The 14645-nt window shown below is 47.6% G+C and overlaps 2 protein-coding genes across 5 annotated transcripts; one reads left to right on the top strand and one right to left on the bottom strand.

Annotated features, from left to right (window-relative positions):
• The first annotated feature begins 167 nt into the window (after positions 1–167).
• Positions 168–10010, top strand: rcc2 (regulator of chromosome condensation 2). 4 transcript variants are annotated; one of them, XM_078087639.1, is made up of 13 exons: positions 168–334; positions 1470–1686; positions 1917–2010; positions 3317–3460; positions 3550–3681; positions 3899–3987; positions 7827–7941; positions 8013–8179; positions 8276–8456; positions 8540–8645; positions 8730–8802; positions 8879–8956; positions 9130–10010. In XM_078087639.1, the coding sequence occupies exons 2-13, from the start codon at positions 1486–1488 to the stop codon at positions 9232–9234; spliced, it is 1485 nt and encodes a 494-aa protein (XP_077943765.1). In that variant the 5' UTR covers positions 168–334; positions 1470–1485; the 3' UTR covers positions 9235–10010. The 4 variants fall into 4 exon arrangements, with proteins under 4 accessions (XP_077943765.1, XP_040049099.1, XP_077943766.1 ...); XM_040193165.2 differs by having other exon boundaries at positions 320–462; XM_078087640.1 differs by lacking the exon at positions 168–334 and adding an exon at positions 821–1015.
• Positions 10011–10214: 204 nt separating this feature from the next.
• On the bottom strand, positions 10215–14280 carry LOC120829244 (large ribosomal subunit protein eL22). Its single transcript, XM_040193217.2, has 4 exons — positions 14177–14280; positions 13513–13620; positions 13284–13408; positions 10215–10405 (listed from the first exon to the last, which is right to left on the bottom strand). The coding sequence occupies exons 1-4, from the start codon at positions 14186–14188 to the stop codon at positions 10261–10263; spliced, it is 390 nt and encodes a 129-aa protein (XP_040049151.1). The 5' UTR covers positions 14189–14280; the 3' UTR covers positions 10215–10260.
• Positions 14281–14645: the final 365 nt, after the last annotated feature.

Below are 14645 nucleotides of genomic sequence, written 5' to 3'. Positions count from 1 at the left end.
CGAATATGATCTGCTTAACGGCCCGTTATGAAAAAATTAATCTAAAAAGTCAGTAGATGTTGAGCTAAAACTGAAATCCTAAAACATAAAGCCAAATAGTATTTATTATGCCTGCTGTTGGATTCTGGGTGCGTGGTCATAAACGTGTTCACCATCTGTCATTCGTCCGCGCTGCCAACTTTAGGCAATTTGTTTTTTGCCAGATTTTAATTTCCATAGAGAACTTCTATTCGATGGAGACACAACTTTGGACGAAACGCGACCGTCGCGTCCGTCGCGCGCGCGCGCGGCGCGTCGCGGCCGCGCGGCTTCTGCGTCCAGCGGTATGAATTTGGTGAGCGCTCGGTTTCCTGTATGAATACTTAACGCAAACCACGTGGTGTGAAAGCAGACTGCAGCTTCTTTTGTTCAAATCAATCAAACCGGAGACGGGCAGAGAGCTGCTGAATCAGGAAATCACCGGTACATTTTTTGTCTTAGCTTGATGAAATTACTAAGAACGTGTATTCGAAACCACGCAGATGCGCGCACGCTGAACTTAAAACGCGTCCATTCAAGGAGAAATTGGAAAAGTTTGTGTCGTAGCATCCTTTCATGTGACGTTAGTTTCCATGTCTTTATTTAGTGCCTGCTAGCTTACAGTAGCGAGGTAACGTTAGCTTAATGAACAAGTCACTCCGCTAATCTTCAAATTTTAAAGAAGTTATTTAAACTTTTGCTTCCTTTGGTTCTACTGTTTTCAATAACGCACCAAATGCGCCTGCCTTGTTTGTGTCGCGGCTGACTAACTGAACTGTTCTACGTTAGCACGTCGACTAGCTTGTTACCCAACCACTATGCGAACAAAGAACGTCAGTGGTTAGCTAGCGGGTTAGCCCATCGTACCGAAGCTAACGTTAGCGGCTACCGCTAGCTAGCAAGCGGACACCGGCAACGCGACGTGCTCCCGTCTGCGGTTGTCTTTTGGTTCGTGCCGCTAGTTGCCACCGGCAGCTGTTAACGAATGGACTCTGGGGTAAAAGGCCGCCTGTGGTTTCCCAGTGGCCGGTACCTGGCGGCGGGGGAGCGCGTGGCTACCGGGGTCGCGTAGCTAGCGTCCCGGTAAACTTCACGTTAGTTGCGCGTCGGTCCATTTAAAGACACACGGCACCGCAACCCGCGCTACGCAGCACAGCCTCGGCGCTTCTCCCAAAGCCCGTCAAGTCAATGGAACAAAAAAAAGGCGAATTATATGCAATACCAGCCATTTGTTCGCAACTTCCTCGCGAGTTTACGTTACAATAGTTCGTGTCGTATTTCAAAAAGCCGCTTGTATCCTGCGCGGAGGCGTCACGGCATCAGACGGGTTCATTGTCACGGCGTCGTGCAACTATTCTGCCTCCTAATCTCTGCTTCTGCCAGTATAATACAGTTCGTACGGAGTTCAGTCTGAATGAACTTCTCATCGTTAGTTTCTCTCCCACCAGCAGCTCCGGATAAGTAACGATGCCGCGCAAGAAGGTGACCGATGTCTCGGGGAACGGCGGCGTGAAGAAGAAGCGGGCCAGCGGCAAGCGGAAAGAGAGGGACTTCAGCAGCGACGACGAGTTCGACTTCGAGCAGGAGAACAACAAGAAACCCGGAAAGCCCGCCGCCAAGTCCGGCCTGCAGCCCGTCACTGTGGCCGATGACGTCAAGGAGAAAATAGTGGGTTTGATCCTGCATGAGTATCAATGCTGCTGTTCTATGACATATATATGAGTCACTCACGTGATATTGATTAACAAATACATCAGTGATTTGGTTTAAGTGGGCGAAATAACTGAAATGCCCTGTAATCAGGATGATAAACTGGTTCTTATGCAGACCTTTGACGGGCTGCAATGTGTCTGCTCACAATGTCCCATGCAATGTACCTTATTGTGTCCTTTCTATAGAAACTTGAGTGCTCAAAGGTTAAAGGTCAGCTGCTCATCTTTGGAGCGACCAACTGGGATCTGATTGGAAGAAAGGAGGTGCCCAAAAGTCAAGGTAGAAATAGTTTTTATCAAATCCACAAGTTCTTCACAATACCAATGCGTAATACCTGTACTAATAAAAGTATTTTTTAAATGTACATTTCTAAATACAAAAGAAGTCATTGGCAGAGAAAAGCCTTAAGCATTAAGCGAGAGCTCATAACTTTGAAAGTTGAATAAATTAGGTGCAGCCGTCCTTGACAGATCGTCCTGTGAGTTCACACGGGATTACTTGCTGGAACTACTGATGTGGACTTTTTGTTTGTCTCATTGGCATGTTGTCCCTGTACGGAGACCGTGGCCTACTGAGTGTATTTGGCAACTTATGCTGAACTATACTGGGAGGATGGACAAACTGCTGTTTGTCCATAAATAGTTCCAGCTTGTATCACAAGTAGCATTCCCACTGATTTTATAGATTTAGCAAACAGGACTTGTGTTATTTGGTGAACGTGGAGGACATGCTGTTTGAATGATCCAGGTCAGCCTTTTAGTCCTGGGTGACCTCGTCCTTGACTCCCAGAGACGTGTTTATCCATCGGCGTCTCTATGAGCATCCTGTTAGACTCAACAGTCCTTGCAGGTGCTCACGGCGCTGTGATGCAGGGTGGTGAATACTAGCGTATTACTTTCTGTAGAAGTTGTGAGGGTCTGTTTGCGTGGCGCTTTGCTCCTGAACCGTGGCGTACAGCTGACACGATCAATAACAGATTAATCGGGTTCCCCCAGTGTGTCTGCAGTAGAGAATGAAACTAGATCCCATTAATTGATAGTGACAGTAATGTCTATTCTTATGTATGTATGCATGCGCTGAGCCGCCCCCTGATGCCCGGGGCAGCTCCGTCTCGTTCCATCCTTGCCCCTCTACCCTGCTCCGCACTGATACATGTGTTTTGTTGAGGCTGAAGGGGGGTTTGGGGGTGTCAGCAGGAGCAGCTGCACAGACAAAGACTGCGTCTACCAAACACCCATTCAAGTCCTTTTGTATTGCACGCTGGTATGAAAAGGTTCGCTTGGATATTTTTAGCACTTTTTGTGGAAGTGAAGCTGCAGTGTCTAGATTCAAAACCTCCTCCATTAAAAACAAACCAACTGTATCTTTGATTATGTTGTTCTTTTCTAACGGATTGACCCAGCTTGGTTTGACCAACACATCTCACAACAACCTACTCCTCACAGCGCTGCTGAGTGCTTAATCTAATTGAGTAGTGAGTGTGAGGAGGCTTCACATTCTAGGGGTTCTTGTTGTGTTCTTTCCTCATGCAGAGGAAACAGGAGGAACTTGTATGTGGATATCACCTGGTTTTCTGTCTTTCCAGCGGCTTTCCGCAACCTGGGCCAGAACCTGTGGGGTCCTCACCGCTACGGCTGTCTGAGTGATGTCCAGGTCAGCTTTGTGGTGGCTGGGCCCTGTGCTGCACACAGTCTCCTCATGACCACGGAGGGCAAGCTGTGGAGCTGGGGTAAGTGTTCATCGTTCTGCTGGCTGGGGATCTGCGTGGTGGGGTTTGCAGTTAGCGATCACTGATCTCTTGGTTTCTGGCTTCCGCAGGTCGTAACGACAAAGGCCAGCTGGGTCACGGAGACACCAAGCGTCTGGAGGCCCCCAAGTTGATTGAGGCGCTTGCAGATCATGTGATAGTTGCTGCAGCCTGTGGACGCAATCACACCCTAGCGCTCACAGGTAGGGGCTTCTTGTTATTACACCAGCTGATCTCAGATCATCTCTGGTAGTCTTTGCTTGGGGAAAAACCAAGCGTGCTCTTGGCTTCTAGTTCTGCACATAAATCGGCCATTTGGACCCAGAAAGAGTTATGGCAGTATCTGTAATTGCTGTGTGCGGCGCCGGCCGGCAGCCTGAACGTGCTGCTGTGTTTGCTGACATCAGTGTTCCTCCTCAGAGGATGGCACCGCATACTCTTTTGGTGAGAACAAGCTGGGCCAGCTCGGCCACGGTAACCAGACGGACGCAGTCCTCAGCCCAGCACCGGTAAGCCATCACCGCCACACCTGGCACAACGTACAGATGTGTGATCTAGGGATGCACCGATCCACATTTTTTCACTTCCGATCCCGATACCTAAATTTGGATATCGGCCGATACAGATAATATTCCAATACCAGAGCTGTGTTTGAAAAACAGGAAATCCTGTTAACAGAAAAAATTCTGAAAACAAATTTGAAACTAAGGGTTTCAGATTGATTGTCATGTCAATATTTATTTAATTTCATAAATGTCAAATACTTGAGTCTCAAAAATTTAGAAATATGAAAAGTGCAAGTGTGAACATCTTACACACACACACACACACACACACACACATTTGACACACAGTCTCACTCACTCATTCACAAAAATAACACCACAAATCAAGTAAACTGACTCTTGTATCATGAACAACATGTCAAATATCTGAAGAAAAGTGCAAAAAAATAACTATCTTCTTACACACTTGAAACAGTCTCACTCACTCATTCACACACACACACACACACACACACACAATAAGTTTTTAAAACAGTGTGCATCAGAACAGCACTTAAGATGACCTGTAATAAACTAAACACCTAACTAACTAACTATTCTTTAAAAGACAACAAAACTTGAATGTCTCAAAGTTGACTCTGAGGAAGTGATGTTAGTGTTCAACAAATCTGACATCGGCAGGTTCTTCTTGAGGAATATGAGCATTTCTGCTCTCTGCAGTTAGACGATTCCTTTTTTCATCTGCGATATTGGCTGCCGTGCTGAACAGTCTAGCCTCAGCGCTATCCTGCTAGTCTGCTATCCTGCTAGTCTGCTATCCTGCTATCCTGCTAGTCTGCTATCCTGCTATCCTGCTAGTCTGCTATCCTGCTATCCTGCTATCCTGCTAGTCTGCTATCCTGCTATCCTGCTATCCTGCTAGTCTGCTATCCTGCTATCCTGCTATCCTGCTATCCTGCTATCCTGCTATCCTGCTATCCTGCTATCCTGCTAGTCTGCTATCCTGCTAGTCTGCTATCCTGCTAGTCTGCTAGTCTGCTATCCTGCTATCCTGCTATCCTGCTAGTCTGCTATCCTGCTATCCTGCTATCCTGCTAGTCTGCTATCCTGCTATCCTGCTAGTCTGCTATCCTGCTATCCTGCTAGTCTGCTATCCTGCTATCCTGCTAGTCTGCTATCCTGCTATCCTGCTAGTCTGCTATCCTGCTATCCTGCTAGTCTGCTAGCTGGCTGCAAACTGTGGAATGGATTCCTGGACGGAGGCGCGGCTCAATGAGACAGTTATGAGACACGCTCAGGAAATCCATTCCACAGTTTGCAGCCAGCTAGCAGGCTAGCAGGCTAGCAGGCTAGCAGGCTAGCAGGCTAGCAGGCTAGCAGACTAGCAGACTAGCAGACTAGCAGACTAGCAGACCAGCAGACTAGCAGACCAGCAGGCGGGGGTCACTTTTGGAGTCATTTCACCAGACGACGTTAAAGCGCAGACATGGCTCATTGATATCGGAAATCTCCAAAGGTTGTATCGGAAAATCCGATACCCGAATTTCTCTGGTATCGGGTCCCGATACCGATACTGGATCGGACCGGCCCCATCCCTAGTGTGATCCATAGCAAATCTGCATCAAAGGATGAGCGGTTGGGTTTGTGAAGTAAACTCCTGTGTAAGAACACATCTACCATCATTTCCGGACTATATATATAAGCTGCACCACCTAAATTCAGACTGCTTTTATTTCCTCTGGAAGCTTTTGTCGTCTTTTTACATCGAGTACGTTCTTCACGTCTCACCATCGATTCGTTAACGCCAAGTTTACGTGCAGCCGCTCGGTTTCCGTTCTTTCTGCTGTTTGAAACCCAATCAAACGACTTCCTCGGCGCATTATCGCTTGCACCGGTCTGTCTCGCCCTCGCCCGTTAGCCCGTAACAAATGCTACATTAGCCGCACCGTTGTATAAGCCGCAGGGTGAGGGTGTGAGGGAAAGTAGTGGCTAATAGTCTGGAATTGATGGGACTCATAAGCACTACACACAGGGGTCCTACGGTCATTTCCAGGCCTGGAAAGGTCATGGAAATGTGTTCTACTATATGTTCATGTGGTTCATTTAAGATACATTTGAAATAATTCATGTAGTTTTAAAGAAACGCTCTCATTCGTGGTTGTGTGAACGCACCTTAACTAAATGGTTTGGTGGGCATAAAGACAGCAGCTCAGGAACCATCCACTGTGTAGATTTAACTACTTACGGGAAAGTGCAGGTCATGAGTAACGACAAAGACCCGGGACGAGCAGAATGTAGGTAAAACATTAGATATTTCAAGGCTGATGCTGTCATAGAGCTCACTATTCCACTTCCTCCACACAATAGTCAAACTGAGAATGAGTGAGCCTCCAGTGATCATTAGCTGTGGAGCTGCCACTCTTTCCCAGTAGCTACAGCTGTTTTTTATTATTCTGCAGCTACTCTTTGTCGTACCTGAGTATTGGTGCCATTATTATTACGGCTTTGTAAAATTATTAATAATACATTTTATTTATAACACGCTCTTCATCAACAGATCAGAGTGTGACAGATGGTAATGTGATGTTTTGTATTTTCAGGATATTCTTGCAATATTTATATCTGATACTGAACCGGTGTCCTATAAATAGGAATGCAAAGGGGAGGAACATTACCAGAACCTCTCCATTGGAAGTTCAGCTCAGGAAGTTTGGATTCTTTTTGTTTTCTGCTAAATCATATAACGGGTAACTTAGTTGAGAAGAAGACCTGGATGCAGCTCCTTGGGAACGTTTCTGAGTCTTTCATCACCTCGCGTGTTGATTGCTTGGTAAGCTGAACCACGTTCATACAGCACATGCTGTGTTTCTTTGCAAAGGCTGCAGCTAGTTATTGTAAACCAAATACATCTTCCCTCAGCCCACGTAGTGTAAACACTGAAATCAGAGGCTCAAGAGGCTACATTCATTTTTGTTTTGGAGGGGATTTTTTGGGGGAGGGGGGTCCATCATAGGAAATACATGTTGTTCAACAAAAGAATAAAGTTCCCCAAAATATAATTTAGTATTATAAATGTTTGCTTACGATCAAACAAAATGTAAATACCCCAAACATTCATCTTGTTACTTTTCTCACCCTACTCATAAACGCTTGAGTTCAGGTAACGCTTCTCATCCCTCGTTCACGAACACCCGGTGTTTGCCCTCCAACCCGCAAAGTCTGGATGTTTTTTTAGTGCTGTCAACATGAACGCATTAATCTATGCGATTAATCTGGCCGAGATTAATGCAACACAGCAGCGGAGATCTGTGCGGAGGAATTCATCCACGTGTCAAACAGAAGGGGGGTTAGTGGGAAATAAAGACACTATGCTAAGCTAGCTGCTATGCTACTTCCGTCTTGGGACACAGTGGTGGTCCTCTGCAGAGGGTAACATCAGATGCTGTGGTTTAAAACGTCCTGCTAAATGTACAACAGTGTCTAAAATACACGCGTTGTGTAGTGACGACTCATTACTTGTAGGATTTAGTCTTTGGGAGGAAAATAAACATAAAAAATTACATTTTGTAACAATCTTCATTAATCGAGGTTAATTAATTTCAAAATGTATGATTTAATTATTTAAAAAAATCTATTTTACTGACATTGGCCACTGCTTCTTACCCGTCAGTCCAGATGGTATCCACACAAACCAGTACAGCCTTAGTACGGATCAGAGAAAGCAAGTTATTGTGAATTTAAAGAGATCATTGAGTGAACAGAACCGTTGGCTGTAGTAATTCACTGAGCTCTCTGATGCTTCATAGACCTTCTTCATCGTCCTCTTCCTCTCGTCCCTCTAGATTTCCTACAACGGCCAACCCCTGGTGAAGGTGGCCTGTGGGGCTGAGTTCAGCATGGTGGTGGACTGCAAAGGGAACCTGTACTCCTTCGGCTGCCCGGAGTACGGACAGCTGGGTACGTGCACTCACATCCCGTGTGTGTGTTATTTGACATGGTGCTTTATTCTTCATCTCTCGTCCCTGCAGGTCACAACAGCGATGGCAAGTTCATAGCTCGTGCACAGCGCATCGAGTTTGATTGTGAGCTCATCGCTCGCCGTGTCGCCATCTTCATTGAGAAGTCCAAGGATGGTCAGATCATGCCCGTCCCCAACGTGGTGGTCCGTGATGTGGCTTGTGGGTCCAACCACACGGTGAGAAGCTCCACTGAGCGCTTTGACCTGAAGCCAATCCTACTGTGAGGGTCCGTTGTCCTGCACGGAGCACTAAAACTCGTTTGTGGCTTTCAGCTGGTGCTGGACTCTCAGAAGCGAGTGTTCAGCTGGGGTTTTGGGGGTTACGGGCGTCTGGGTCACTCGGAGCAGAAGGACGAGATGGTTCCTCGACTGGTCAAACTGTTTGACTTCCCGGGACGCGGCGCCAGTCAGATCTGTACGGGCTACCAGTGTTCCTTCGCCATCAGCGAGATGGGTGAGAAGATCTCAAGGGGCTTCGCTCCACTGTTCACGCATTTCACCCTCTTCAGGTGTGTGAACAGTTTGTTTTCGTTGCAGGGGGGCTATTCTTCTGGGGGGTTACAAACACTTCCAGAGACTCGACCATGTACCCCAAAGCTGTGCAGGATCTGTGTGGATGGAAGGTCCGCAGTCTGGCGTGCGGGTGAGTGCCGGCCGGCCGTCGGTGCATCAGCTCCTCTGCAGTCATGTGCCGTATTTTGTTCATCACTCTGCTTTTATCCAACAGGAAGAGCAGCATCATCGTAGCTGCAGATGAGAGTACGATCAGCTGGGGCCCCTCGCCCACATTCGGAGAGCTGGTAAGCGCTGAGGCCTGGTCCCAGGACGCGCTGAGGGGCTGAGGGGGCGCGTGCTAATTTGTTATTTGACCTTCAGGGATATGGAGACAACAAACCCAAATCCTCCACCACTGCTCAGGAGGTCAAGACCTTGGATGGCGTCTACGTTGAGCAGGTTAATGACTGACTGACACATTCTGCCCCCGTATACTGTGACAACCATCTACTTCCTTTAATCCTACAGTTTTCTGCATGGAAACACGGGCCGGCTGTCACACACGTGGACATATTCGCTCTGCTTTGTTTCAAGGTGCTTGTGGGCAAAGTGAGTGACCCTTCTCTCTGCAGGTGGTGATGGGCTACTGTCACTCCCTGGTGATTGCCAGACAGGAGACGGAGCAGGAACAGGAGCGGCTGAAAAAGCTGCCCGAGTACAACCCCCGAACAATCTGATGGGGCCTCCGGAGCGGAGACCTGCGACGCTCATCAGGAACACATCTGGCCTGTTTAGTCCCAGTGGGATGTTGAGTTCAGGGGAGGCGCTCAGCAGTCCACACATCTCAACCACCAGCAAACAGGCTCCATCAATTTGGACAGTTTAATCAGAGAACATGGGAGTGAAGACGGGCTCTCTGGAGCGCTCCAGAATCCTTCCTTTCCCACCTGGAGTGAACCTGCAACAGTTTGCTCCCAGAACCTCTGCTCCAGTTTGTAACGCAGCCAAACGTTCGTGTCTCGTTCTGTTGTTTTTCTGTTGCAGTATATAAAATGATATTGTTGTCACATTTACGGGTGCTATGACAGGACCCTCAGTCTTTTCCTACTGAGGGGTTTTCGATGACCAATGCTCCATATCTGTGCCTTTTTCTATGTGTGTGTTGAGGATATGGAAGCGTTTGAGCATCAGGATGTGGCTGCACTCCACTCGCCGGTTACATTCCTTTTATCTTCAGTGTTTGCATCCAGAATGCTCACCTGTCCTTCCAGACCACCGGGTCTGCTACATCTCGTCTTACTAACTATTCCGACGCTCAGTTTCACAAGCAGGTCTGAACCTCCCGGCGGATAAATGCACTGTCTCAAAGCTTTCAAGGCATGTGCTTGTTTTAAAAACAGCAGAGGCGTTTTCCTCCCTGTACTGCTTTCTTTTTAACGGTGAAATTTCTCTGGGTTACCTTTTTTTTTTTTTTTTTCATTGAAATGGTTAAATAAAGATTCATGTGAATTGATTTTTGTCTTCTCGCCTTTGTCACAATGTGCCACTCTGCTAGGTGGACACGGGGTCGTCCTGTACAAGGAAACTAAAGGTCCAACCCGGACTAATAAAAACCCAGACCAGCAGGGAATTCAGTTAGTGACTAACTTGATTGATCATGTTGACTTTAGCTGAAGCCACCATGTCTACACTGACCAGAAGGAAGCCAGACGCTGCGTACTGTAAACAACATTTATTTATTGTACAAAGTCTGATCTGTCAGATTAATCTTCGTCCTCCTCCTCCTCCTCATCCTGGTTGATCTGGAAGTAGCGCAGCTCGTAGCTCTCCTTGGTGTTGGCCACGACGCGCAGCCAGTCACGGAGGTTGTTCTTCTTCAGGTACTTCTTGGTCAGGTACTTCAGGTATCTAGAAAAGACGTTGCAGGTTGAGTAATGATGCTAAATCAGTCCCGTGACTCTACACTGATGCAGCTGTCATTTAGTCCATAGAATGAATCGATTTAATTACACAGACGTGGAGACACGTTTGTTCCCCCCGACCAAGTGGACGTGTGCCTCCACAATGCTAGTATTTGTATTCCAGATGAGCTAAACATGACATCCAGCTGTTTGAGGGCTTTAGTGGAGCTCCAGCTCCTCTGGGCCTCACCGAGGAACGTGGTCTCTGTGGATCGGTCAGCAACAAAGATGTTGAGGTTCATCACAGCCATGAAGTGCCGTCACGAGGTTTCATGCACACTGATGCTACACGCGGCTCCGTGTCAGCGGTTTAGGAAGCGCATATTTAATACCTGCACTGCGTGAGTAGAAAACCATGTCTGAAAGTTTGGAATGAGTCCTTCATGGCATGCTTGTTGAGTAACCCAGAACCCGGACCTGCTAGATGCTCCCCACTGACCACCAGTACCTGGACTGACATCTGACCACAAGCTCCACATTCAGTAACGTCTCCATGCAGCTGCCATTGTGATCTGATCTCATCAAACACGGCGCATGCCAGGTGAACATGAACACAGGCCGTGTCCCAATCCAGTGGCTGCTCATCGCCCGTGTCCACATGCGACTCGGCTGTCCCGTTCCGTCGGCGATTTGGGGGACACATCTGAGCCCAGCATATCCCATCATGCATTGTACACCGACGATTTTATTTGATTCAGGGTGGCTTCAGGTAAGTTAATTTTTTAACGTGTTATTTTAAACGTGGATACTTACATATTTATCGACAAACGTTATAATATAAAATATCACATATTGGCTGGCGACCAATCCAGGGTGTAGCCCGTCGGATGAATTTTACGTTGTTCATTCTGTCCGTCCCCTGTGTCTCTAAAGGTTTCTTCCCTTTATTCTCATCAAATACGTTTTCATTGTTTGTGGAGTTTTTCCTGTCGATGTGCCGGTTTCTGGACAGAGGACGTCTCATGTGTACAGACCGTAAAGACACATGAGGCAAAGTTGTCAATCATATAATCCTGTTAAAGACGGACAGCGCCGCCCTGCGAGGCTACAAGCCCCACAAAGTACCACAAGTTAACGTTATGCGTGTTGGTAAAATGTGACGGCTCATTTTAGTGCCTCGTCACTCTAATCAATCAGATTATATCTCTTTAAATGTGTCTGCTGGCAGGAGGCTTCATGATGATCATCATCAATGAGAATAATGATCAGAGTATGTAGATGGAAACAAGCCCAAAGGATCTGGTTGATACGAATGAATAGGATCCATGTACTGTATCAGCTTATGTATCATATGTATGTAGATGACCGTGTACAACTAGCAGTTTATTACATGTGTTCATCACGTAACGTAACGGGAAAATCTTAAATGATTCCTGTCTTCAGCAAATATCAAAACGTCCTTCTTGAGCATTTTTGACCGCTATTCAGCGTCGATGGCGCAGGACGTCATCGTGACGTCATCGCGGGTCCTTGTGATCTCGGAGAAGTTTCTCCCTATAAAACGTTAATCTAACTGATGTCGATCCTTCATCAATGAGGAAGTGAGCGGCCCTTTTTCCCACGGGAGTGATGAACTCATGCAGCAGCTCAGATGAACCTGCGCCGGAGCAAGTTCAAGCTTTTCCATGAGCTGCTGTGGTGATTTAGACAAACCCGCTTCGGGGAGCTGAAACGCCTGATCTACGTTGCTTTGGATAAAAGCTTCAGCTAAATGACACGTAGTGTAATCTACGTCGTCTCATCCTGAAAGCTATCCGGCTAACTCCGTTAGCCACGTGGGAGGACCAGGGCCCTGCTCGGTCCTTGTTCCTCCCGTGTCTTGTGTTTTCATGTAGCAGCAGTTACGTCTGAAGACACATGAACGGTAGGTGAGAAATTCACGCCGCAGGGCGACCGCATGCCGGTACCCCGCCTCCGCCCTGCGTGCAGGAGAAGCGCTTTGAAGATGGATGGATGGGTTTGTAAAAGTCATGTGACGTTGGTAAACCTCCCTCGTACAGCCCCCTGGGTCCTAGCTCCCTCCACACGCTGCTTCTTATCAACAGCTCCAGCAGGGGACCCCAAACTTCCCCAGGAACGACTTCAATGATCAAAGAGAAGATTGATGGTCTCCTGCCTTCAACCAGCGCCGACCTGTCCTCCGATGTGGGAACCTTGGATGCAGCAGTGGGCCCTGATGTCTGTTTGGACGCCTTCTCTTCCATCAACCTTCATCAACTGACTGACTTATTTTCAAAGTCTAAATCTTCTACCTGTCTCTTGGATCCGATTCCGACCAAGCTGCTTAAGGACGTTTCCTTTAGTGTATTAACTTCTCTGCACTGGCTCCCTGTTAAATCAAGAATAGAATAGAAGGTACTCACCTACAAGGCACTTGCTGGTGAGGCAGCATCTTATTTATCGTCACACCTCATGAATGCACATCACTAATTCAGCTTCTTCCCTGGAGTCGTTATGCTTCGTCTCCTCGCAGGTTTCCATGAATCATGGTTATATGTGGAGCCTCTTCCTGCCTCGGCCCCGCTGACACCTACCGCGTCTCACACTATTAGTCAACATTAAATCACTGTTTCTTTCACTGAGTATTTGTGCTTTCTCGTCTTGTGGGTTTTCATAGATTGTGGTTCTGAACCTTCTTCTTCTTCTTCTCTGATGACTGGAGCTACGTACACACTGACATCCGCCCATCAGTAACCAACGTTAAGTACAAATTGACATGAACACTGGCGGAGGCGGGAATCGAACCGCCGATCCTCTGATGGAAGCACAGTAACCAGTATGTGTCCCGTTGTTGACTTGCAAGCGGTCTACGGGCTGGGACTGACCTTTTGGAGAAGGGCACCTCGGAGGACACGGTGATCTTGCTCTTGCTCCTCTCGATGGAGACCACGCCGTTTCCCAGGTTGCCGGCTTTCCCGTTGACCTTGATGCGCTCCTGCAGAAACTGCTCCTGGAAACATCAGGTGAGGTCTCACTTAGCTCGAACCCAGCAACACCAGCTGCGAGGATCACGTGTTAGTCTTAGTACAGTAGACAGACGCGTGGTGGACTTACGAAGTTGGCAGCGTCCATGATGCCATCTTCGACGGGGTGGGTGCAGTCCAGTGTGAATTTCAGCACCTGCTTCTTCTTCTTTCCACCTTTACCGGCGTACTGCTTCTTCTGCGGACACAACACAGCGCGTTAACTGGCGGCTCACCGCGCAGACACCACGTGTCTAAGTCCACATATACAACAGTTTCGTAATCACGACCGATAGCCGACGTATCGGTCGTTAGTGTCGCGCTGCGGGGGCGTTGGTTCACGATCGAGGCCGGTGAGGTTGGTGCCGCGCACCGCTTCCTCGGCACCGGTCCGGAGTCGCAGCTACTACACCACCATACGTCAAATGTCAGCCGCTACAACCGCGGCATCCGGGACACCGTCTGGACCAAACGGCGGCCGTGGTCACCCGGACAAGCTGGCTAGTTCACAACGTGGTGCGCTCACGTCAACCCGCCGGCTAACGGCTAGCGGCTAGCGCTAGCTGAGCCGCTGCTACAGGCCACAGAACAGCTCCCTGCGTGCCGCGGAAAACACGTCAAACCCCGCATCTGGACCGTGTTGGTTCTATTTCAGCAACAGAACCAAGGTGCCTTCTCATAATGCTCGTTTCCGCCGACTTTAACAACGGGAATACATCATTCTGGTGGATTTGATTACACGCGTCTTTACTTACAATAGGCGCCATGGCGAAGAAGCTAGCAGAAAGGAAGAACGAGTCTGCGCATGCGTAAATTGTAGCAATCAAACGCAGAACTATGGATTTAGTCGATGCCTCTGGGATCGATTAGTCACTGCATTTTCTAATTTTACCTTTTTTAATCTAGTTTCTACTAAACGACACATCTATAGAGCTACTTTGTATGCACACACGTTTACAGATATGCATATTCTGTATTATTCCAATAAACTACCTCCAAATAAGTATAAAAAACAGTTGGCAGGAGTTAAATATTCATGTTCATGCATGTTCTTTTAGAACTAAGTCAGTGCTTCTTTTTACTCTGAGTAACACTGAGCTTCTCCTCCTGTCCTCCGATAGCCTTTCGTCATTACTCTAAAACTACAACTTTTTCTTTTTGAATATACTACTACTACTGAACTACTTGAATATACTACTATCATTACTATCTGCCCTGAATATG

The sequence above is a fragment of the Gasterosteus aculeatus genome, chromosome 2, assembly GCF_964276395.1.
Source record: "Gasterosteus aculeatus chromosome 2, fGasAcu3.hap1.1, whole genome shotgun sequence".
NCBI classification, from domain to species: Eukaryota; Metazoa; Chordata; class Actinopteri; order Perciformes; family Gasterosteidae; genus Gasterosteus; species Gasterosteus aculeatus.
This window is presented reverse-complemented; position numbering and strand designations above follow the sequence as displayed.